We start from the raw sequence: 26962 nt of genomic DNA on the forward strand, positions 1-26962 counted from the left end.
ATCAGAGCACCCACCATTACAGAGTGACGTATATTCTTCTTTTTCTAGTCTTAATCTGGCACCTCATTTCTGGTTGCATATGCCGTCCTCTTCCCTGAATCATCCACAAAGTGTATCATATGCATCCTACGTCATCCACATAGTGTTCCCCAATCACGCTCCTGCGCAGGTGTACTTTGCCTTAGTAGGGCAGAGCAAAGAACTGTAATGTGCATGCGCCAGGAGAGTCCAAAAAAGACTCATAACCTGAAAGTGAACCCAGCGCATTTGCATTACAGGACTTTGCTCTGCCCTCAGCAGTGCAGAGTGAAGTACGCCTGCGCTTGCATGTGGGACATCGTGTTCATGACGTAGGACGCATCATCCAAATGAAGCCTGGAAAGAGGAAGGCCATTATGACCAGATCTGGTGAAGAGGTAATACGGGAACCCCTGGGTTGGCACACTGACTATAAACATATCAAAACCAACAATATCAATAAATAAAAATATAACTTTCTTTCCTATACAGTGGGGGAAAAAAGTATTTAGTCAGCCACCAATTGTGCAAGGTTTCCCACTTAAAAAGAGGAGAGAGGCCTGTAATTGACATCATAGGTAGACCACAACTATGAGAGTCAAAATGAGAAAATAAATCCAGAAAATCACCTTGTCTGATTTGGCAAGATTTATTTTGCAAATTATGGTGGAAAATAAGTATTTGGTCATAAACAAAAGTTCATCTCAATATTTTAATATATTTGCTTTGTTGGCAATGACAAAGCACGGTCAAACGTTTTCTGTAAGTTTTCACAAGTTTGGCACACACTGTTGGAGGTATGTTGGCCCATTGCTTCATGCAGATCTCCTCTAGAGCAGTGATGTATTCGTCCTGTCACTGGGAAACACGGACTTTTAAATTCCTCCAAAGGTTTTCTATAGGGTTGAGATCTGGAGATTGGCTAGGCCACTCCAGGACCTTCATTGCCCTGGCGGTGTGCTTGGGATCATTATCATGCTGAAAGACCTATCCACGTTTCATCTTCAATGGCCTTGCTGATCTAAGGAGGTTTGCATTCAAAATATCACTATACATGGCCCCATTTATTTTTTTTGTACATGTATCAGATATCCTGGGCCCTTTGCAGAGAATCAGCCCCAAAGCATGACATTGCCACCCCCATGCTTCACAGTAGGTAAGATGTTCTTTAGATGCAACTCAGCATTCTGTCTCCTCCAAACATGACAAGTTTTTTTTCTACCAAACAGTCCTACTTTGGTTTCATAAGATCATATGACATTCTCCAAATACTCTTCTGGATAATCCAAATGCTCTCTAGCAAACTTCAGACAGGCCCGGACATGTACTGGCTTAAGCAGAGGGACACGTCTGGCACTGCAGGATCTGAGTCCCTGGCGGTGTGTTACTGATGGTAGCCTTTGTTACGGTGGTGCCAGCTCTATGCAGGTCATTCACTAGGTCCCCCGTGTGGTTCTGGGATTTTTGCTCACCATTCTTGTGATCATTTTGACCCCACGGAGTGAAATCTTGCGTGGAGCCCCAGATCGTGGGAGATTATCAGTGGTCTTGCATGTCTTTCATTTTTTTATTATTGCTCCCACAGTTGATTTCATCACACCAAGCTGCTTGCCTATTGCAGATTCAGTCTTCCCAGCCTAATGCAGGGCTACAATTTTGTTTCTGGTGTCCTTTGACAGCTCTTTGGTCTTCACCATAGTGGAGTTTGGAGTGTGACTGAGGTTGTGGACAAGTGTCTTTTATATTGTTTACAAGTTCAAACAGGTGCCATTACTACAGGTAATGAGTGGAGGACAGAGGAGCCTCTTAAAGAAGAAGTTACAGGTCTGTGAGAGCCAGAAATCTTGAATGTTTTTAGGTAACCAAATATTTAATTTAAAAAATATTTTCTTGCCAAATCAGACAAGGTGATTTTCTGGATTTTATTTTCTCATTTAGACTCTCATAGTTGTGGTCTACCTATGATTTCAATTACAAGCCTCTCTCATCTTTTTAAGTGGGAGAAATTGCACAATTGGTGGCTGACTAAATACTTTTTTTCTCCACTGTATCCCTAACCTAGGGATACTCGGGTATCTGTACAGTTAACCTTTGCTAGATCTCCACACAGGCCTATGATTTGCGTTGGTTGCAGCCAGTCCCAAAAATCTTTGGCTCCAAAAACAACTACAGCAGAAACAAGGATCCGCGTCTTGTCGGCCAATGCCGAGCCCACGCGCTGGGGACTTACAGTTCTGTAGCCTCAGGATACAGTCTGTGGAGAACACTTCACCGTGTCTTGTTAGGATCCCCTCAATATGGATGGCAGAGGATTCAGTCTCTCCTAAAGCAGTCACTCACAATTTCCCTGGGAGGAGACCGCCTGTTTCTTCATGGGAAAGATGTCTTCTGTCGATTTCCAGCTACTGGCCGTCTGGCCCATTCAACAGAAGGTCTCTAGCCAACACAGCATGAACTTCACAGAGCTCCAGAGTCACACAGCTCTTCACATGCTCTGAACTTGTCCCCAAAGCAGAGACACAGGTTCTCCAGGGCAAGGATTTAGCAACCACGGCACAGAAACGCTGGCAGAGAACAGTTTTATAACAGTTCAGTCTTCTCACCTCTCACCAGCATCTCCTATGCTGCCTATTTTCCCACAAAACTATATATCAATCTACTCCATTCCCCCTGCCCTATAACATGACATCTGTGGATTGGATGGCATTTTATTTGTGACTAATTCACTTTGAAGATAACGAAAAAAACTAAATTGGCTCTGGAATATTAAGAGAGAACAGAGCCTAGGTTATTATTATATGTTCTTGCTACTTGTTTTCTAGCATATTTCTAATATGGTCATAATAATGCTAGAAAATAAATGAAATAGATGACATTGTTAATTTATATTTATTTCTTTTAGTCTTTTCTAGAAGCAGCAAGCTTAATGAATCAACTCTCACACAAACACCAAGTCCTTCTTCATGGTGTATGTGTTGGAAAGCAGAGTAAGTGGTCTACATTGTCCTTTTGATATATATTAATCAATGTCGAACATGGCAAATGCACCAGAATTCTGTCTTAATTTGAGAAAGTTTTGTGCTGTATGTTAGTAAGTTTTCCCCAGTGTCTTTTGTTACCTGTCACAGCGTGTCCCTTCTACTTTTCCACTCCTCCCTCCAATAGTCACAGCAGCATTTTTTTCCCCCAGTAAGCATGTCAGTGCTCTCTTTCCTGCAGTTGTCACAGATCACTTCCACTAGCTAATCCTGAAGCAGGAACACCCACTTACACATTTAAAGGGAAATCTGTCCCTGCAAAAAATATACAGTGGGTACAGAAAGTATTGAGACCCCTTTAAATTTGTCACTGTTTGTTTATTTGCATCCCTTTGGTAAATTCAAATAAGTTGATTTTTTTCTCATTAATGTACACTCTGCACGCAATCTTGACTGAAAAAAACAGAAATGTAGAGATTTTTGCAAATTTATTAAAAAAGAAAAACTGATTTATCACATGGTCATAAGTAGAGTTGAGCGATACCGTCCGATACTTCAAAGTATCGGATCGGAATGGATCGGCCGATCTTAAAAAAAAGTATCGGTATCGCCGATTCCGATACCGGAAGTCCCATTCAAGTCTATGGGACTTCCGGTATCGGAATAAGAAAAATCCTGTTTTTCCCTTGTACAGCCTCTCTGGGGTCTGTACGGGCCTTTCGGGGGGCTGTGCCGGCCTGCCAGGGGGTCTGTGCAGGCTCCGGTGGTCTGTGCCGGCCTGCCGGGGGGCTGTGCCGGCCTGCCAGGGGGGCTGTGCAGGCTCCGGTGGGCTGTGCTGGCCTGCCGGGGGGCTGTGCCGGCCTGCCGGGGGGCTGTGCAGGCTCCGGGGGGCTGTGCCGGCCTGCCGGGGGGCTGTGCAGGCTTCGGGGGTCTGTGCAGGCATCGTCCGATGGGACTACAAGTCCCATCGGGCGATGCCTGCTACCATGACAGTGATTGACACATTAGCCAATGATGGGACAGTAGTAGTCCCATTATCCGGCTAATGTGTTGAATGTAAAAAAAAAAAAAAAAATTACATGCTACATACATACAACATGCATACTACATACATGCTACATTCATACTACATACTACATTCATGCTACATATATACTACATATATACTACATGCAACATACATACTACATATATACTACATGCAACATACATACTACATATATACTACATGCATGCAACATGCATACTACATATATACTACATGCAACATACATACTACATATATACTACATGCAACATACATACTACATATATACTACATGCATGCAACATGCATACTACATATATACTACATGCAACATACATACTACATATATACTACATGCAACATACATACTACATATATACTACATGCATGCAACATGCATACTACATATATACTACATGCATGCAACATGCATACTACATATATACTACATGCTACATACATACTACATATATGCTACATACATACTACATATATACTACATGCATGCTACATACATACTACATACATACTACATACACTCACTGGCCACTTTATTAGGTACACCTGTCCAACTGTGTGTTAAGACTTAATTTCTAATCAGCCAATCACATGGCGGCAACTCAGTGCATTTAGGCATGTAGACATGGTCAAGACAATCTCCTGTCTCCTGCAGTTCAAACCGAGCATCAGTATGGGGAAGAAAGGTGATTTGAGTGCCTTTGAACGTGGCATGATTGTTGGTGCCAGAAGGGCTGGTCTGAGAATTTCAGAAACTGCTGATCTACTGGGATTTTCACGCACAACCATCTCTAGGGTTTACAGAGAATGGTCCGAAAAAGAAAAAAAATCCAGTGAGCGGCAGTTCTGTGGCCGGAAATGCCATGTTGATGCCAGAGGTCAGAGGAGAATGGGCAGACTGGTTCGAGCTGATAGAAAGGCAACAGTGACTCAAATTGCCACCCGTTACAACCAAGGTAGGCAGAAGAGCATCTCTGAACGCACAGTGCGTCGAACTTTGAGGCAGATGGGCTACAGCAGCAGAAGACCACACTGGGTACCACTCCTCTCAGCTAAGAACAGGAAACTGAGGCTACAATTTGCACAAGCTCATCGAAATTGGACAGTAGAAGATTGGAAAAACGTTGCCTGGTCTGATGAGTCTCGATTTCTGCTGCGACATTCGGATGGTAGGGTCAGAATTTGGCATAAACAACATGAAAGCATGGATCCATCCTGCCTTGTATCAACGGTTCAGGCTGGTGGTGGTGGTGTCATGGTGTGGGGAATTTTTTCTGGGCACTCTTTGGGCCCCTTGGTACCAATTGAGCATCGTTGCAACGCCACAGCCTACCTGAGTATTGTTGCTGACCATGTCCATCCCTTTATGACCACAATGTACCCAACATCTGATGGCTACTTTCAGCAGGATAATGCGCCATGTCATAAAGCTCGAATCATCTCAGATTGGTTTCTTGAACATGACAATGAGTTTGCTGTGCTCAAATGGCCTCCTCAGTCACCAGATCTCAATCCAATAGAGCATCTTTGGGATGTGGTGGAACGGGAGATTCGCATCAGGGATGTGCAGCCGACAAATCTGCGCCAACTGTGTGATGCCATCATGTCAATATGGTCCAAAATCTCTGAGGAATGCTTCCAGCACCTTGTTGAATCTCTGCCACGAAGAATTGAGGCAGTTCTGAAGGCAAAAGGGGGTCCAACCCCTTACTAGCATGGTGTACCTAATAAAGTGGCCAGTGAGTGTATATGCTACATACATACTACATATATACTACATGCATGCTACATACATACTGCATGCTACATACATACTACATGCTACATACATACTACATATATGCTACATACATACTACATATATACTACATGCATGCTACATACATACTGCATGCTACATACATACTACATGCTACATACATACCACATATATACTACATACATACTACATGCATGCTGCATGCTACATACATACCACATACATACTACATACATACTACATACATACTACATGCTACATACATACTACATATATACTACATGCATGCTACATACATACTACATGGTACATACATACTACATATATACTACATGCATGCTACATACATACTGCATGCTACATGCATGCTACATACATACTACATGCTACATACATACCACATATATACTACATACATACTACATACAATACATTCATACAATACATACATAGACATACAGTACATATAACATAGAGTAACATACTTACCAATACTTGTCACATTGTTCCCCGAAGCCATTGTCTTTTACGGAATAAATATTAACATAACAAACCACAAAAATACTCACCCACGATCCGAAGCAGTCCACGAGTGTGTCCCACGACGATCTTGGGTAGAGAACTGCAGCATCAGCTGTTGCTGCCGTTCTCTACGGGCTGCAGGAATCCAATGACGGAAGGTAGGTATCCATTCCCACGCAGCAATGGCATAAAGTGAGACTAGGGACTTTTTTTTTTAAGTGGCGGAGGAATACAGTGCGGGACTACTGTCCCATCATTGGCTAATGTGTCAATCACTGTCATGGTAGCAGGCATCGCCAGATGGGACTTGTAGTCCCATCGGACGATGCTTGCACAGACCCCCGGACATCAGCACAGCCCCCCGGCAGGCCGGCACAGCCCCCCCGGCAGGCCGGCACAGACCCCCACAGGGTGCACAGACCACCGGCAGGCCGGCACAGCCCCCCGGCAGGCCGGTACAGACCCCCGCAGGGTGCACAGACCACCGGCAGGCCGGCACAGCCCCCCGGCAGGCCAGTACAGACCCCGGGCAGTCCACACAGCCCCCCGGCAGGCCGGCAGAGACCCCCGGAAGGCCCGAAATGACGGCGCATCATGATGCGCACACACCGCGCATCATGATGACGTCAGGCTGTCAATCAACTTTGAACTTCCGATTCCGATGCCGACTTCCGATATTGAAAAAATATCGGAAGTCGGTATCGGAATTCCGATACAGCAAGTATCGGCCGATACCCGATACTTGCGGTATCGGAATGCTCAACACTAGTCATAAGTATTCAGACCCTTTGCTCAGTATTGAGTAGAAGCACCATTTTGAGCTAGTACAGCCATGAGTCTTCTAGGGAATGATGCAACAAGTTTTTCACACCTAGATTTTGGGATCCTCTGCCATTCTTCTTTGCAGAACCTCTTCAGTTTCATCAGGTTGGATGGTGAACGTTGGTGGACAGCCATTTTCAGGTCTCTCCAGAGCTGCTCAATTGGGTTTTGGTCAAGGCTCTCGCTGGGCTAGTCAAGAATGGTCACAGAGTTGTTCTGAAGCCACTCCTTTGTTATTTGAGCTGTGTGCTTAGGGTCCTTTGTTGTTGCAAGGTGAACCCTCGGCCAAGTCTGAGGTCCAGAGCACTCTGCAAGATGTTTTCATCCAGGATATCTCTGTACTTGACTGCATTCATGTTTCCTTCAATTGCAACCAATTGTCCTGTCCCTGCAGCTGAAAAACACCCCTATAGCATGATACTGCCACTATGTTTCACTGTTGGGATTGTATTGGGCAGGTGATGAGCAGTGCCTGGTTTTCTCCACACATACCACTTAGAATTATCATCAAAAAGTTCTATCTTTGTCTCATCAGACCAGAGAATCTTCTCATAGTCTGGGAGTCTTTCATGTGTTTTTATAAACAACCTACTTAAGAAAACAGGCCGTCCAAGAGGTTTTTACATATTAAAATAGATTTTTATTGAACAGTGTCATTACAAATAAAAATTAAAAAAGGGATGATAATATACAGAGAAAAACCAGTGCAAAGCTTTGTGCGGGAAGGATAAAGGCCCCGTCTCACTAAGCAATCTCGGTAGCGAGATCGCTGCTGAGTCACAACTTTTGTGACGTAACAGCGATCTCACCAGCGAGATCGCTGTGTGTGACAGCGATCAGCGAGCAGCCCCCCTGCCGGTATCGCTGATCGCTGGAAGAAACCTCTGGACATTTCTTTGGTCGCTGGTCTCCCGCTGGCCAGCAGGCATCGCTGTGTGTGACAGCGGGAGACCAGCGATCAGGTGTTAAAAAATAATAAAAAAAAATAAAAAATATAGTTATTCTCACCTTCCGATGTCCCGTTCAGCCATCCCGCCTCTCTCCACGCTCCGGTCCCAGTGATCCTTTGCACGAATGACCGCGAGACTTTGTTATCCCGCAAGACCGTGACATCTCGCGGTCATTCGTGAAAAGGATCACTGGGACCGGAGCGTGGAGAGAGGCAGGATGGCTGAACGGGACGTCGGAAGGTGAGAATAACTATATTTTTTATTTTGATACTATTTTTTACAGCGATAGCCAGCAATGCCGGGCGCTCGGCATCGCTGTGCTGATCGCTGGTGAAGCTGTCTGTGTGACAGCTCACCAGCGATCACATAGCGACTTACCAGCGATCCTGACACCTTCATATCGGTGTCGGGATCGCTGGTGAGTCGCTTAGTGTGACGGGGCCTTAAGTTTTTTTGCCCTATATGTGCTGATAAATACCAAAGCCAACACCCATAAATACAATACAAATGAGAGCGTTTGTGTTAGGAGTGGCGGAAGACACTAAATAAAAAATAAATAAAATGCCTTCGCCACCCGGGGTCCACCATGCGGTGGATGGAAAAACCGCAGCTAGAGAGGCAGAGCACAAGGCAGTAATGTGCACAAAGGTTAGACGGCACCCAGTGCACAAAAGCAAGCTCTGTTATACTCACAGAGCTGCAGGCAAACAAGCTCAAATTAAACACTGAGTCTGTTCAGAGTCACAGACACACAGCGATACAGTCGCGGTATTCGCGGTCACAGGAGTAGCCTTAAACAGCAGGACTACTCCGTCTAGACCTACCGTCAAAGGTGCAAAGCGTCGCAACCGCGGGCGCAGAGAAAGCTGCAACTGCAGCGCGGCAAGAACTGAGCCGCTGGCAAGGCGCTGCAATAACGCTGGCGCAATGCAGACGCTAAGTTGCTGAGCAAGATGGAGCATCAGCGCGCTGGCGCTAGCGCTGCTACTGGCTGAACCCAACACTCACACAATCGTATTATCAGAGGGAAGGGGTTTCTTAATAAGTCAGTCACCAGTCCAAGCATCCATCACCATACATACAGCAGCAAGTAAGAATACTAGCGCATGGCGGAACAGCCATGCGCACTTTTTATACCAAACGGGACCTTCCGGAAGTCTCCAAGGCTCCAGGAGGAGCCAATAGGATTAGAGACAGGACCTGAGCATGTGACTCCCGAACTCCAATGGGAGCTCATCCCATGAGCATGCTCAGTGGAGGGAACAGAGGACTTAGCCTATGGAGAGAGTTGTTGCAAGGCACTCTCCTCTGAAATCTCCTCTACCGCAGATGAAACGCAGGAGACTGCAGCATGTAAGGGTCTAGATTTCATCATAGGGAAGGAAGAAATCAGACTCCTAACATTACCCCCCCTCCTAGGGCCCCCTCCTCCCTGAGCTTTCCGAACCATAAACCTGGGCTCAAACTTACCCAAAGGCGAGCTTGATGTCCTAGTAGGTGTTACAGTAAACCGGGACACCTGCAAGGCATCAGTGGAAGTAAAGTCACCAGGTTTCAACAGAGACACCTGGGAGATGGCAGGAGCTGGCGATGCAACTGAACACCGCCATGAGTCAGCGACCGTCACCACTCTCCGCTTAGGAAGGTTAACCTGGGCACATGAAGTGCAAGCCTCGATAAATTTTTTAATATCCCGAGCTCTATGAGGCCACCAATACGCTCCGGCCAAGAGTTTCGAGATTTGCATGTAACCACGATGTTGAGGCGCATGGGAGGAATGCGCCTATGCGAGAAATTGTGCCCTAAGATGAGGAGGGACAAAAGTCTCGGTGACCGGTTCAGATTCTGACCATTGCGGGGAGCTGGCTTCCGGAGAAACTGCACATACATGGGGACAACCGCAAATGGATTCCTGATCAGAGTCTCTGTTGAGATCGGTACGAGACACCTCCATGGGCTCAGGGGGTATAACATCTGGCTCAGACAGCTCAGGAGGTACAAAAAATTTAGGAGCTGAGGCAGCTCTTCGCTTGGAGTGAGCCCTCTCCATACCGCGCTCTGAAAAACGGAGGTCGATACGGGAGGTGGAAATTAGCTCTTCCAAACTGGTGGGGATCTCTATAGTGGAGAGAGCATCCTTCACGTGCTCTGCTAGTCCTCGCCAAAAAACGGGGATAATCGCTCTGTCAGACCATTCCAACTCGGACGCCAGTGTCCGAAAACGAACGGCATACTGGCTAACCGAGAGCGACTCCTGAGTAAGGGTGAGCAGCTGCAGAGACGTTTCGTGTGTGACTCGAGGACTGAGAAATACTTGCTTGATGGCTGTTAGCAAGTTGGCCGCAGTCCGAATCTCGAGGTCACCACGTTCCCATAGAGGCGTAGCCCATTCCAGAGCCTTGCCCGACAGTAGGGAGATAATGAAGGCCACCTTAGCCCGCTCTGTAGGGAATTGCGCAGCCAGCAGCTCCAGGTGTATAGAGCACTGGCTGATGAAACCCCTGCAGGAGACGCCAGCCATCCCCAGAGAATTTTTCAGGCAACGGGAGGTGGGTAACTGTCGGCACAAGGGAGGACACGGACATACACCCCACGGCATCTGTGAGTGCCTGAACAGCAGCATCTGTGGCCTGCGCAGCTGCGAGAGACCTCTCAAGGGTGGCCAAGCGAGCCTCGAGCTGTCGCACACACTGCACCAGTTGCTGCTGATCTGCCATCTCTAGCCAGACCCTGGCGCTAGTATTATGCTAGGAGTGGCAAAAGACACTAAATAAAAAATAAATAAAGTGCCTTCGTCACCCGGGGTCCACCATGCGGTGGATGGAAAAACTGCAGCTAGAGAGGCAGAGCACAAGGCGGTAATGTGCACAAGGGTTAGACGGCACCCAGTGCACAAAAGCAAGCTCTGTTATACTCACAGAGCTGCAGGCAAACAAGCTCAAATTAAACGCTGAGTCTGTTCAGAGTTACAGACACACAGCGATACAGTCGTGGTATTCGCAGTCACAGGAGTAGCCTTAAACAGCAGGACTACTCTGTCTAGACCTACCGTCAAATAAGGTGCGAAGCGTCACAACCACGGACACAGAGAAAGCTACAACTGCAGCGCGGCAAGAACTGAGCCGCTGGCAAGGCGCTGCAATAACGCTGGCGCAATGCAGACACTAAGCTGCTGAGCAAGATGGAGCATCAGCGCGCTGGCGCTAGCACTGCTACTGGCTGAACCCAAACACTCACACAATCGTATTATCAGAGGGAAGGGGTTTCTTAAGTCAGTCACCAGTCCAAGCATTCATCACCATACATACAGCATCAAGTAAGAATACTAGCGCATGGCGGAACAGCCATGCGCACTTTTTATACCAAACGGGACCTTCCGGAAGTCTCCAAGGCTCCAGGAGGAGCCAATAGGATTAGAGACAGGACCTGAGCATGTGACTCCCGAACTCCAATGGGAGCTCGTCCCATGAGCATGCTCAGTGAAGGGAACAGAGGACTTAGCCTCTGGAGAGAGTTGTCGCAAGGCACTCTCCTCTGAAATCTCCTCTACCGCAGATGAAATGCAGGAGACTGCAGCATGTAAGGGTCTAGATTTCATCATAGGGAAGGAAGAAATCAGACTCCTAACAGTATGAGATCTGGAGATTACAAATAATAACTAAGAGCTCAAAAACAGATCCGAAAGGACAGATACAAAGGGTTCAGTATTTATGCACATTTGCAGATAAAAAATGCACCGATTAATATTCATTAAATATAGTGAACAGCCCATTGGATTTTTTGCACACCATGGTCAAATATATTTGGAAAATCCATATAAATAGAACAAATGTGACATGGCTAAAATAATATACAAGAGGCTAAAGAAGGTGCAGATATTTACCCAGTGTCCAAGACCGCCACAAAGTACCCCCTGACGCTCGTTTTGAATTCTTCCTCAGAAGGGGTGCACAAAGCTATTTTTTTAATATAGTGCTATGGTTAAGTTACAATATTTTTAACTTACAATTGTTGTCCTAGAAAAAATATTAGTATTGTAATTTGAAGGAGCAATATTTTGAAATGCCAAATGACCATCATTTCTGTGTATATATTATTTTTCAGTTGTAATGGTTCAGGAATTTGCCTCTCTGGGTGCTCTAGATCTTTACCTGAAACGAAGACAACAGAAAGGCCCTATACCTATCAGCTGGAAGCTAGAAGTTGTAAAGCAACTTGCATATGCCCTCTGCTACATGGTAAGGATCGGACAGCAACAGTGAATAAATTACTGTGTGTAGATATATATATATATATATATATATATATATACAGTGGCATGTAAACGTTTGGGCACCCCTGGTCAAAATTATTGTTATTGTGAACAGTTAAGCAAAATGAAGATTAAATGATCTCTAAATGGGCATGCAAATAAATGGTTTTGTAATTTACAGTTATTAAAAATGATACTATATTAAAAAAAACAACCTTTCATTTTCTGAAGTATGCTACCTAGCGCCCCCTAGCGTTAGTCAGTCTGCAAGCTTTATCCGTCCTCCCAGTGGCCGATCAGCTGGCCGAGCATGCGCAGTTTCTGTAGTAATAAAAAAAGTTCCCCCGCCTCCCTACCCCCAGTGTGCACAATGTATGTGAGACGCTCCCGACGCTCGCAAAAGGTCTGACAGCGTGCACAGAATGCAGATTGCTGAGACGCATGTGCAGTGATTTTTGCCCTCTGCACACTCACAGGCCTGACATCTGAGTGAGCTCATTCTGCTTAACATGCGCACAGTCAGAGCTGTGTGAGTGCGATTGCAGACAGATTCTTCCCCTGCACACTAGGTGTGGAAATCACAGGATCGATAGACATGTTAAGAATATTTAGATGATGGAAAAATGGAAACATTTTTAAAAAATCTCAATGTTATTTAGTATCAAATATGAGTGCCACATGCAGTATACAGGTACTTACTGACCTTAGCATGCTATCAATGAGATTATTGTCCACTGTCTGTGGAAGGTTTGTCCATGTTCCGTGCACTTGGGCATGAAAATAACACAGGAATGCAAAATTTGGGTTTATGAAATTGTTTTCAAATTCAGTGACTGATTCCTATGTTTCCTTATGCAGTGATTTAAAAAAAAAATCTATTTTAAACATAACGTATGGATTTTGGACAAAACGAGCATGAAATTTCGTAGTAGTGATATGAACAAGAAAAATCTTTATTGTAGCCGAAAATGTACACTATATTATATATAAACATTAATTCTGCAACTTTATTGGAATTTAATTCTTACGCCTCTCCCTTTTCGCTTCAAAGCTTCTCTTGACACCTTTTCTCTTAGGCTGGGTTCACACGTAGCGGAACTCTCGCGGAAATTACCGCGAGAACTCCATAATTCCATTCCTCGGGAAAATCGCATTTTAAATTCCCGCGATTTTTCCGTGGAAAAACTAGCATTTTGCAAGCGTAATTAGCCACGGAATTGCTAGCGTTTTCCAAGCGGTCTGGAACATCGCTTGGAGAACTGATTGACAGGTTGGTCACACTCATCAAACATAGTGTTTGACGAGTGTGACCAACTTTTTACTATTGAGGCCGCCTATGCGGCATCAATAGTAAAAGATAGAATGTAAAAAATAATAAAAAAAAATATATTGTTATTCTCACCTTTTGACATCCTGCGCAGCCTTCCCGCTTCTCTCTACGCTCCCGGTCCCAGTAATCCTTTGCAACCATTACCGTGATGACGTCTGTTCTCGCGGGATCGCAACGTCTCGCGGTCATTCGCGATGACATTGCGCGAATGACCGCGAGATTTCGCTATCCCGCGTGAACGGACGTCATCGCTCACAAAGGCTTGAATTCCTGATGAAATTTTTCTCCTTGCTCTTCGCTAACAGCACCAAGGTTTTCAGGAAAGTAGTCCAAATGGGAATGTAAAAAATGTAACTTCAAATTCATCAGACAACCCAAAAGCTTTAAAACGTTCCAACTTGTTCTCCAGGATGGAATTAAATTTTGGATTTTTTTGTTTTCTTGAAATTTCTTTACAACTTCTTTAAAAGAATCCTAAGCCCTTTTCTCAACAGCTTTCGTTTTTGTTTTCATGAGTTTCCGAATTTACGGACCCACAAAAATGCCTTCCTTCTGTTTTGCTTCAGACAGTCCCTGAAACTTGGTACACAGGTGCTTAAAAGTCTCTCTTTCTTTCAGTAGAGCTTTGACAAACTGCTTCATCAGTCCAAGCTTAATGTGGATCCGTGGCTGGAGAACTTTAGTGGGATCAACTAAGCTTTCCACAACAATATTCTTGAGTCCAGGTTGCAAAGATGTTCTCATTGGTCAACTTTTTTACTCCAATGCTAAGTCCTATCCCGGCTGTCCCGTGCACACAAGAAAACATGGGTATTTGGTATATGTGTATCCTCCTTACTGCCCAAGGAGCAAAGAGAGAGCTTTCAGATCACCATATATTGATGATCCTTGATCCTCATAGTTAAGTTTCTTGAGAATAAAGTCTAAATTCTCATAGCTTTCATTCAAGTGCACAGAATGTCCTATAGGTACTGAAAGATACTTGCTGTCATTGTGCCATCCCAAGCCTTGTCTGCCTCTGCGGTCTCCAATTCAGTTTCGGCCTCTGCTGAGCATAGACATCGGTCGCAGCATGTTGCTCAGGTTCGTGCTGTTCGGATAGTTACTGCCGGCTCTCCAGCCAAGTCTATGGCAACCAGCGATAGGCAGCGGCGACCGAACACTCTGGAGTCTATGTCCAGAGATTACCGTACTGGGCATGTCCGTGATGTGGCGTCTTCATATTGATGGTCAGATGTCAGCAGCTCTGGTGGTGTGGCAGTTCCAGATTGGCCCACGGGCGATGTCAGCATGAGTGTTTGTGGTGGAGCTTTGAGTATAAAAGGCTCCCTGCGACGCCTGTGGGTGCGCTAGTATTGGAGCACCCCCAGGGCAAGTGGAGGGGTTGATTTCACACTTACTCGGTACCGGGCCGGTGTCTTAAAGGGAATGTGTCGCGGTGACCCGGTCTGTGGCCCTGGGTGTCCATGTATAATAGGTGGAATGAAGCTGAATGAAGTTTATAGGTAAATAGTTTGTGATGCCACCTGTGGTATCTGGTCAGACGGGGACCAGCGCTGCAGTGCAGATCCTCTGGGACAGGTGGTGTGGTGCAGCAAAGATGTAATAGCTCTCCACAGGCAGAGCTGTAGTCCCAGGGCAGCAGTAGTAGATGTTGAGGTAGATGGTGTAGTATTAGGCATAGAGATGTAGCAGTGCTGAGTATGTCGGCGCAGGGAGAAGGCAATGACACAGCTGAATGCAGTTCCAATGCTTTACTCACGTTTCTGGCATAGGCAGGTGCCCGCTTCAGTGCCGTGGTCTCCAGGTGAGGGGCTCAGCCAACTCCCAGGCAGATGGAATACACCCATTCAGCACTCCCTTCCAAATGTGCCTTTTCTGAACGTCTCCTTACTAGCGCTAATCTGAAGTACTTGTAGTTATGAATTACACTCAAGCTCCTCTTTCTTTTGCTGTTACTTATAACTCCACTCGCATGACAGGCAGCTATAGCCTACTTCGGGGACTCCATACCATCATGTCCTTGCTCACACACGTTGCTGCTGTGTCTTCGAGTCTTAGGTGGGAATAAAGTGATCTCAACTTCTATTCCTCCGGTTTCTGCTGTAGGATCATTAGTATCACACACAGTCTCGGATACCGGCGCCCGGCCTTGGCACATTAAACTTAGAGAAAGGCTCTGCTCTACCCCTAGTCCCCAATCTCTCTCCTCCTCACGTTCTGTTCTTATCTATCTTCCTTCTGAACAACTGATGTTTCTCTTTCTCTCCTTCCTTGCCAACAGCTCCAGCTCACAGGAGGCTGCTGCAAACACGTACTCTCTCCATCCCCCTGCGGGGATCTTCTGTCTTACTCCCCCTCTCTGGGGATTCTGACCTAACTTCCTGTCAGCTTTCCCCTCTTAGTGTAATCTAAGCTCCACCCACCACCCAACACCCTTCATGAACCAAAGCAGATGCCATAAAGGTTGCTCTGCTGTTCTAAGGTGTCCGTGCTGGATGTAGGTGATGGAGTCTGGTCAGATGTTACCATCTTACCTGGGGAGTGGGATACTACAGAGGAGGAAGTGCAGTACCTCTGTGGCGACTGAGTCCTCAGGGGCGCCACAGTATCATTGATGTGTGGTTATGTGTGTGGAGACTATACCAATCTGCCTGCATAAGTAATAAAGAAAAAAGGTCAGCTCACCCCTCAGACATCCAGGAGCCCAAGCACGGAAGATCTGCAGTGCAGCAGGATTAGAAATCGATAAAAGAGTGAATACAGCTCTTGGTTCCTTAAAAATTCATCTTTTTTTTGGAGTAAAATAATTTTTTTTCAATCCAACTTCATAATTACAGCATCATGTCACCAACATTCCCAGAGATACATAAGCAGATGCGTTTTGAGCTTAAAGGCTCTAATTCATTGCTTACTAACTCTGCCTGCATGTGCTATTCGTCCGTCTAGCTTAGGACTGAACTTGTAGGTAGGCAGCTAGCATCAGTGGAGGCAATAAGGCTCTTGGCATAGCATCTGAAGTTCGCAGAGCATGTCCAACCCATAGTTAGGGCTCCATACTCAGCGCCTGTTTTGTTACCGTGTGCTATTGACACGTTTCTGTTGCAGAGTGGGTTCAGTTCACATACTTTGTCCTGTGACGGATAACAGGACTTAGCACTTTAGTATTCATTTGTACTGCTCCTCTCTGTGGAGTAACAGAGCTTGGAACTCTGCATTTTGTTCACACTGAGTGGTGTCAACGCTGTGTGCACGAGCAGTCGCTTGACGTGTGCACCGCCATTGTTCACATTAGCAGCAGATATTCATCTCTGCACGGTGGACCCCGGGTTGCGATTGAATTTAGTGCAATCCGCCAACCCTAACAGGGGGTCAGTTATATTTCTTGCTATGGGGCCCTGTGATTTCTATGTACGCCACTGGATGCAGGACAAGACGGCAATGGAGGCTGGAATGGAAGTCTATCCTCTTCAGCGATCAATTCAGCGCAATTATAGTCAGAGATTGGTCTGGAGACCATGTGGGCAATACCATGAAGAAGCCTTCATAAGGAAACATAAAAGTATCCCAGGAGCCATTTTTCAACACAATGACTTCAGGCCACATGTTTCATGTGTTAGTTTTACTATTACTTTTACTATTAGGCTGTATGGCCTAATCGTTCTAGCATGGCCTAATCGTACTAGCCTGGACTTTTCTCACATCAAGCTCAGATGGAACAGCAATTGCAAAAGGAACTGCCATCTTGATGATTTGCGAGCCCAAGTGCATTTAGTGTGGCAAAACATTTCTTATATAACCATTAATAAGATTAATAAAATAACCTCATTAATAGCATGCAGAGGTGTGAATATGAATGCGTGACCGTGTCTGTCTGCGGATGTCTGTGTATGTGTCTGTGTGTGTGTCTGTCTGCGGGTCTGTCTGTGGGTGTATGTGTGTAGCCAGGCATCATCTGATGGGACTACTACTCCCATCCGGCTATGTCTAGTGTCACATATAACAGTGACAGCATGAGCCGATGATGGGATAGTAGTCCCATCATCCAGCCAGTGTGTTCAAGTGTAAAACAAAAAGAAACACATTCATACTCACTAAACAGCTAATTCCCCGACGCCCTCGATCTCCTGTAATAAAAATAACATAATAAACCACCATAAATACTCCCTGGTCTGCCGTAGTCCTAAATAACGAGTGTCCAATGACAATCTCACGTGTAGAACAGTATATGACCGCTCTACACGGCTCCGCTACACTGACAGGAGGTATCCTCTCGCAGTGTATCCGTGTCACTGGAGTTAGTGCTGTCACTTGCAGCATCGCTGCGTGAGAATATTCTCACACAACAGTGGTTCTGTAAAGTGAGAGCATGAACTCCAGTGACCTCTCGTTAATACAAAGGTGACATCAACCCCACAAACATTACCCACTTGCCACTGCTATAGGGCAAGTGGGAGCTCTTTCCCGCTCTGGAGGCTAAGCGCCAGAATTAGCGCATCTATAAGATGCGCAATTTCTGGGTCGGCTGAGAGCTGATGTTTTTAGTTAGGGATGAGCGAGTACTGAAGTATTCGGACTCGCTATATTCGTACCGAGTATACCTTAATACTCGGGTATTAGGTACGAAAAGCGAGTCCAATGATAGTCAATGGAAAATGCGAGTAATTGTCTGCTGGACCTTACAAAGCGGTCTGGGGGCTGAGGAAAAGGCTAAAAAATGTGTAAATGTTAAAAAATGTATGCTGTAAACAAATGTATATAACATGGGGGCACCTGGTCAGGGGCTGCACGATTGCTTTTACACTACTGCTTCACTAGAATGTACAAACACTATTTGAAGTCCTGTGGTTTTTTGCCGGAATTGCGGTACTCGTACGCCACTTACGCAGTGCCAGTGATGTATCAGAAGTGCCGTAAGAGCGAGTGATGATGGAGGCGATCTTCTGACAGCTAAGTATGTAAGTGGTGTAAGGAGAGCAATCTGCCCTAGGGGCTGTGTTATGGTTAACGCAGGAAGAAGCCACCCATCATCATCTTCATCACAAGGGATTCACAATTATAAAGCTTGGACTACTGTCCTTGCTGTGCCACTGCCCAATGTGTAGGCATAGCAATAGTGTCTCCAAAAATTAGCCCAAGGGGCTGTATCATAGTTGATGAAGGAAGCAAGACAGGCCTGAAGGGCCAAACAATTATGATGAAGATATGACTACTAGCATAGAGGTGGCAGTGCCCAGTGTCCAGGGATAGCCATAGTGTCTTCAAAAATTAGCCCAGGGGGCTGTGTCATGGTTGATGATGGAAGCAAGACAGGTGTGAAGGGCCAAAGAATTATGATGAAGCTAGGACTACTAGCATAGAGGTGGCAGTGCCCAGTGTCCAGGGATAGCCATAGTGTCTCCAAAAATTAGCCCAAGGGGCTGTATCATAGTTGATATAGGAAGCAAGACAGGCCTGAAGGGCCAAACAATTATGATGAAGCTAGGACTACTAGCATAGAGGTGGCCGTGCTCAGTGTCCAGGCATAGCCATAGTGTCTTCAAAAATTAGCCCAAGTGGCATGATACCATAGTTGATGAAGGAAGCAAGGCAGGTCTGAAGGGCCAAACAATTTTGATAAAACGAGGACTATTAGCATAGAGGTGGCCGTGCCCAGTGTCCAGGCATAGCCATAGTGTCGCCAAAAATTAGCCCAAGGGGCATGATACCATGGTTGATGAAGGAAGAAGGGTCTCACTCACATCACAAGTGCCTCCGATGGGAAATATTAATTAACGTAACATTGTTTTTAGATTATTGACCATGAGGTATATGTGTCTGAAGCAGGTTTTGAAAACGTGTGTAAGAAGAATAAAAGGGGCTTGTATGGGAAGGGATAGATGTGATCACCAATTTTAAAAAAAATGTGTTGGGTGACTTTAGGTTGTGATACTGTCATGTGGAGGGCTTAAGTACTGTTGCGAAATCCAGTCCTTGTTAAATTTTATCAGAGTCAGCCTGTCTGCATTCTCAGATGTCAACCGTGTGCGTGTGTCATGATCCATGCTGGATCAGGACTGATAAAAAGCACAGGTAACCTTTTTTTTTTCTTAAGCTGCGCTTAAGTTTGGTTTTTGCCCCCGGTGGCCATTAGGATTAATGCACTGTGGTAAAACTGTGGTGTCTTTTGTTCTAAGTTTGCCCCCGGTGGTGGTGAGCGTCATTGCACTCTGTTTCTTTAGTTAAGTGCACATGATTATAATGCAGGTGTGATTGCTGGCTCTGCTATAAAAGAGTCACAGGTGTTGCAATCAGTGTTGGTGATAGTGTTCATTTCAACCATCCTTGGTGGAGGAAGGAGCTGGAGAGCATTCCTTGCTGTACTGTCTTAGCCCTGGTGTGGAAGGAGTCATAGGGGATTTCCTTGTAGCTCTGACAGAGCTTGGTGGCAGCGATTCAGGAGGAGAGCTGCATTCTGGTGGTGGACTCTGTTGCCAGGAGCAAATGCAACAGAGTAAAGCTAAGTGGTGTTTCCCTGTTTGTGTTTTTCCTTAGTGTGTATTAGTACAGCGGTGGGGCCAGTGCCTGCGCCACCCAGCTCCCTAGCAAGGGATAGGTGTTGGGTGTGCTAGAGCGACAGGTTCCTGATCGGCGCCCGGTGCGGAACCGGCATAGGGAACGTTAGGAGTGTTAGGGACACTGACTCAGGGGAGTGCAGGAGGTCTCCACGTCCCCTCTCCCTATCGCAGGGCCCACAGTTGTAACTGTTCCCTTTCCCCGTGTCTTGTTGTTTTAGTTACCGGCCTGCGGGTTGCGTCACACAGGACGGGTCATCGTGACATTATCACCAACCCATAACTTTTTTTTTCTGCTGAGCCGTGGACCCAGTTCAGCCCTTTGCCCAAATGCTGCAGATCCTTACTAATGAGATTAGGGGGCTGCGTGGAGGGTTAATGCGGCAGCTGCAGCTGTTGGTGGGCTCTGGGGGCTTGGTTCAGGAACAGGGTCAGCCAGAACCCAAGATATCCCTCCCTGACAGATTTTCTGGAGGGAGAGATCAATTCTTGGTGTTTCAACAAGCCTGTAAATTGTATTTCAGGCTGCGCCCTCGTTCATCAGGGAGAGAAGAGCAACGGGTGGGAATCATTATGTCCCTTCTTAAAGGGGATCCCCAATCCTGGGCCTTCTCCCTACCGGACGATTCTCCATCATTGGTGTCCATGGATGAGTTTTTTGCGGCTTCGGCGCTTGTGTATGGGGATCCTGATGGCGTCTCCCTGGCGGAATCCCGAATCGGTAGGTGTAAACAGGGAGCCCGGGTTGCTGAGGAGTACTGCTCAGAGTTTAGGAGATGGGCCACTAACACTCAGTGGAATGACCCTGCACTTAGGAGTCAATTTGTACAGGGTTTGACTACAAAGTTGCAGGATACTCTGGTGCAGTACACCGCCCCCAGGTCGCTGGAGGCCGCCATGTCCCTAGCCATCCGGATGGATAGATGCCTTAGGGAAAGACATATACAAAAAGTGCCCCCTGATGTCCTCTCTAGGGAGGAGGACCCACCAGTGCGGACGGAGGAACCCAGACAGCCCGGTGTTGTTGCTACAAAAAAGGGGGTGTCTGCGGCTCGTCTTGGTGGGGGTATGCTTTTCCTGTGGGAAGCCTGGCCATTTTATGAGAGCCTGTCCAGTTCATGCCAAGTTTCCTGACGAACCTATGCAAGTAGGAGGAGCTAGTTTGTATTCGGAGCTGCCTACGGTTCGGGGAGTGGTGTCGGCATGCTTGTACTGTGGGCAGACTGGTCATGTCCTGAAGGCTTGCCCATTGCGCGCCAAACTATCTGTGCCATCTGAGAAGCCACATTCCGCTGGTCGCTTGGAGGGAGGTGACCAGGGAGTATACATTTCCTCCATTTTGCCCTCCCAAGGTACCATTTCAGCAGAGGTTTTGGCTGGCGGGATACCGGAGGTGAAACCGGTGCTTGTGGACAGCGGAGTAGGAGTCAGTCTGGTGGATGCTCGCTTTGTCCAGACTCATGGTCTGAGGTGTAGGACGCTAGCCCAGCCTATAAGCATCCAGGCCATAAACTCTGTTCCACTGAGCCAGGGGAGCTTGACCCAAGTCGTAGAGAATATCCATATGCGTATAAGACATCATGAGGAGTCCTTGTCATGCTACGTCTTGAAGGGAATGCCAGTACCTATTGTTTTAGGCCTCCCTTGGCTGAAAAGACACAACCCGGTAATAGATTGGTGGGCGAGGGAAGTGGTCAGCTGGGGGCACTCGTGTGAGGGCTGCTGCCTAAGAACTACTGTCTCTGCCGTCTCTCTTCAACGGACCCCTTCCTCTCCGGTGAGAGCAGCAGATGTGCTGCAGGAGAGTAGAGGCAAGTCTCTACCCTCGCCATTGGCCAACCTTGGGAGGTGCAGACCCTTGGTGAAGTGCAGGGGTGTGAGTGTGGTGACACAGGGGGATGCCTCTGTTGTCAATCCCAGAAAGAGTTCTCCATATGGTGACAAACGAACGAGTGGCAATAAACGTTCAGGTCCAGACCTGTGTGTGAACGAGCGTGTATGGGTGGCCAACAAAAAACATCCAGTGGAAGTGTGCTGTGGAGTGTTACCAGCTCATACCAAACATACACATACACAACTCGTTCCCCAGGTCAGCGCTTCGGAGATGTGTGGTGCCTCCAGAAACTTTGCCAATACCAGCGGGCTCGTTTGTCATCAGCCTGACGTGCAGGTAGTTGCTGGGGTGAACTCTGGGTCTGGGCGTCCCCGCTGTAGGTGATTCCCTGATGAGGAGCGGTCTTGAGGGTCCAGAGGCCCCTCATTAAGGGGAGGGTACTGTCATGATCCATGCTGGATCAGGACTGCTAAAAAGCACATGTAACCTTTTTTTTTCTTAAGCTGTGCTTAAGTTTGTTTTTTGCCCCAGGTGACCATTCGGATTATTGCACTGTGGTGTCTTTTGTTCTAAGCTTGCCCCCAGTGGTGGTGAGCGTCAATGCACTCTGTTTCTTTAGTTAAGTGCACATGATTATAATGCAGGTGTGATTGCTGGCTCTGCTATAAAAGAGTCACAGGTGTTGCAATCAGTGTTGGTGATATTGTTCATTTCAACCATCCTTGGTGGAGGAAGGAGCTGGAGAGCGTTCCTTGCAGCACTGTCTTAGCACTGGTGTGGAAGGAGTCATAGGGGATTTCCTTGTAGCTCTGGCAGAGCTTGGTGGCAACGATTCAGGAGGAGAGCTGCATTCTGGTGGTGGACTCTGTTGCCAGGAGCAAGTGCAACAGAGTAAAGCTAAGTGGTGTTTCCCTGCTTGTGTTTTTCCTTAGTGTGTATTAGTACAGTGGTGGGGCCAGTGCCTGCACCACCCAGCTCCCTAGCAAGGGATAGGTGTAGGGTGTGCTAGGGCGACAGATTCCTGATCGGCGCCCGGTGCGGAACTGGCATAGGGAACGTTAGGAGCATTAGAGACACTGACTCAGGGGAGTGCAGGAGGTCTCCACGTCCCCTTTCCCTATCGCAGGGCTCACCATTGTAACTGTGTTCCCTTTCCCCGTGTCTTGTTGTTTTAGTTACCGGCCTGCGGGCTGTGTCATACAGGACAGTATCACGTGTCGCGTCTTGTTGTTTTAGTTACCGGCCTGCGGGTTGCGTCACACAGGACGGGTCATCGTGGCAGCGTGTATCTGTGATGACTGCCCCAGCGGCACTGAAAACACGCTCTAACATCACACTAGCAACAGGGCAGGCCAGCACCTCCAAGGCATAGAAGGAGTGGTCGAGCCAACTATGCAGCTTGAATACACAGTAATTAAATGGTACAGAAGCATCAGAAAGGATGCAGGTATGGTCATTTAGATAGTCATTGACTTGACCATCTTGTTCAACTTCTCCCTCCTTGACATTGCTACTCTTCCAGCTAGTCCTTGGTAATGAGCCGGTTATTGAAGATGGCCCAGTTTGTGGACATTTTACTACCACCTCTTTGGACCTGTTTAGCGTATCTCTCCCCATTAATGCATGCTGTTGCACAAACCTGGTATCTCTGCTCGCATTGGTGTCTGAGGGTGCTGTTGCCATCAAATGATCAACAACGGCCTTCTTGAAGGATTCCATTGTGAAACCCCTTGGTGACTGCAACAGTAGTGAAGGAATTTTGTCCTTGTACAGTGGGTCTAGAAAGGTGGCCAACCAGTATAGGTTGCTATTGAAAATGTGGATTACACGAGGGTCTTGGCACAGACAGTCAGATATGAAGTGTGCCATGTGTGCCAAGCTGCAAAGAGGCAAATGTTCTGTGACCCCTAAAGGAGGAACAATACCCATCCTCTCCTAACACTGACTCTCCTCCTCCACCTCCTCCTCTTCAGCCCACCCATGCTGGACAGACATGAAGCTGGGGTTGGGATTCCCCTCTGTAGCATGAGGTGTCCCCTTGGTACCACTGAAAAAGAAGTCCTCTCCCTCTTCATTTTCATCATCATTTTCATCCCCCAATGTTACCTCATGATATTGGCTGGGTAGGATCACCCATTGTGAAATTTTGCTCATTACCCAGCTGCTGGGCACGCAAAGATTCCATTATTTGATTCTGCAGCGATTTTTTTCAGCAGACATAGCATAGGGATGGTTACGCTGATAATAGCCTGATCACCGCTCACAAGTTTGGTGCAGTACTCAAAGTTATCAAGTACCTCACAAATATCAGCGTTCCAGACCCACTTGACAGTTGTTATGTGTCTTGGCTGGGTCTCGGTGTGACGGGCATGTTTAAGCTGGTATTCAGAAAATGCCTTCTGCTGCTCACTTACCCTTGCCAACGTATGATATGTTGAGTTCCCCCATTTTGGCAGGTCACAAATGAGTCTGGGGTTTAGCAAATTAAATTGCTTTTTGCTGCAAGACCGGCAACAGCGGTTGAGGAGTGGCGGAAGTGGGTGCAAATACGGCGCTCCTTCTCAAGTAGGTACAGCAAGTCAGGGTATGTTTTTATACATTTCTGCACCACCAGGTTCAGCACGTGAGCCATGCATGGCACCTGTACCAGCTTCCCAAGCTTTAAAGCCGCCACCAGGTTACACCCATTGTCGCAGACAACCAGACCAGTTTGGAGTTGCAGTGGGGAGAGGCACTGATTGGTCTGTTGTTTTATTCCTTGCCACAGCTCTGCTGCAGTGTGTGGTGTTTCACCTAAGCAGATCAGCTTCAGCAGAGCGTTTTGCCACTTTGCCGATGCGTTGCTGCACAGCTCCCAACTTGGGAGTGATGTGGAGGGTAATTCAGCATAGGATGATGAGGCGGAGGCGGCGGAGGAGGAGGAGGAAGAGGGGAGACTGGACGTATATGATGAGGCGGAAACCCTGATTGAGGTTGGGCCAGCTATTCGTGGAGTGGGTAGGATATGTATTGATGGTCCAGAGTTTGAGACTTTGTCCCACCCTCCACCAGGCTGAGCCAGTGTGCCATGACAGAGATGTATCGTCCCTGGCCACAAGTACTTGTCCACGTGTCTGTTGTAAGATGTACCTTCCCGGTTACGGCTTTGGTGAGAGTACGCTTTAGATTGTTTAAGACGTGCTGATGTAACGAGGGGACGGCACAACGGAAAAATAGTGCCGACTGGGAACCGAGTATCGTGGGGCAGCCACAGCCAAAAGATCACGGAAAGACTGTGTTCCCACAAGCCTAAATGGCAACATCTCCGTGGCTAGCAACTTGACAATGTGCGCGTTCAGTATTTGTGTTTGTGGGTGTGTTGCTTGGTAATTACGCGTCATTTCATACATCTGGGGCACGGACAATTGGATGCTTTCCAGGGACAAACAAGTGGATGAGCTTGTTGTGGCCTGTGTCTGTGCAACCGCAGCTTGTGAGCAAGAGATATGATGATCACCTGCTTCCTTCCCAGCAGATTGGAAAGGACGTATCACAGGCGACATGGCAGTGGTTTGACCCGCAGTTGCAGACACTGATTTTGTACCCTGTTGCTCAGCCCACCGACTAGGGTGCTTGGCTGCCATGTGTTTCCGCATACTGGTGGTGCTTTGGTTGCCTTTGCCCAGCTTCCTATGGCAGATGCTACAGATGACAACATTTGATTCAGAAGGACTATCGGAAAAAAATTTCCAGACAGCAGCTGAACACACCCTTGCCTTGACTTGTGGCACAGAGGGATTACTCTTGGCAACAGTAGACCCAGTTTGCACTCTGCTCAAACCAGTAGCCCTTGGTGCCTTTGTTGGTGCTATGTATCCACGTTCATCCTCTGTGCTGCTGTGCTGGCTATGCGTGCCAACGGCCCAGGTCGGATCGGTGGTCTCATCATCGAAGACCTCGTCTTCCATGTCATCCTCCTTCCGTGTTGATATTTGCAACTGGCCAGATGGCAACTGTGTGTCAGCACCATCAGCCTCCACCTCTTCACCCGATATATCACGTGGATGAAAGTGGCTTTCTTCTGGATGTGGGGTTTCAAATATTTGGCCATCTTCAACAGACGATACCCCCTCACGTTCCTCTTCAATGTCGTGCGGTGAGAGGCCAGAGGCAATGCAAGGAAAAGGATCAAACAGATCCTCGGAGTGACCAAGGTTGGGGTCAAATGTTTCCTGTGACTCCTGACCGGGTGATGAACTAGGAACAGGTTGAGAATAGAATGACCCAGCGTTATCTGTATGGACAGTAGACTGTTTTGTCATGGATGATTGGGTGCTGCTAGAACATTTCATTGAGGCCTTATCAGCCATCCAAGACAGTATCTGCTCTTGTTCTTCTGGCTTCCAGGCCCGTTTATGTTCCAGACGGGTAAATTTTGCCAGGAACCTAGATGCATCAACCTTCTTCGATCTCCCAAACTCTGTGCCTTGTTGGGCACCAACAACCCCACGTCCACGTCCCTGTCCCTTCACAACAGCCTTTTTCGGAATTTTGGATTTTTCTGCCATAGTTGCAGATGTTCAGATGCAGATATTGGGGAACAAGGAGCAGTTAGTGCTTTATGGAATTTAGCAATACAGCCTAGTACTGCTTTGTGTTTTACAAACAGCACCGCAGCAGCAGAAAAAAATTGCCCTGAAGTTTAAGGTGAGATTACGCACCCCAGTAACCACACAAGACAGCGGTGCTGTCACTAAAAAATTGCCCTGAGGTTTAAGGCAAGAATACGCAGCACAGACACCACACAAGACAGCGGTGCTGGCCGCGTGTCAGTTGTGCAGTACCGTGCGTACTATTCGCTGTGAACACAGCACCACAACTGCACAAACAAACTGCCCTGAGGTTTAAGGCAAGAATAA

The 26962-nt window shown here is 47.0% G+C and overlaps 1 protein-coding gene across 1 annotated transcript in view; it reads left to right on the forward strand.

Moving 5' to 3' along the window:
- LOC141072555 (tyrosine-protein kinase JAK3-like) overlaps nucleotides 1–26962 on the forward strand; it is a 635207-nt gene that overhangs the window by 304733 nt on the left and 303512 nt on the right. The window contains exons 13-14 of the mRNA XM_073559823.1: nucleotides 2921–3005; nucleotides 12199–12332. Of these exons, the coding sequence (XP_073415924.1) occupies nucleotides 2921–3005; nucleotides 12199–12332 (219 nt within the window). The remainder of the gene's footprint in view (nucleotides 1–2920; nucleotides 3006–12198; nucleotides 12333–26962) is intronic.

Source organism: Dendrobates tinctorius, unplaced genomic scaffold (genome assembly GCF_039654945.1).
Source record: "Dendrobates tinctorius isolate UK_male_01 unplaced genomic scaffold, ASM3965494v1 ptg000276l, whole genome shotgun sequence".
Classification (NCBI taxonomy): domain Eukaryota; kingdom Metazoa; phylum Chordata; class Amphibia; order Anura; family Dendrobatidae; genus Dendrobates; species Dendrobates tinctorius.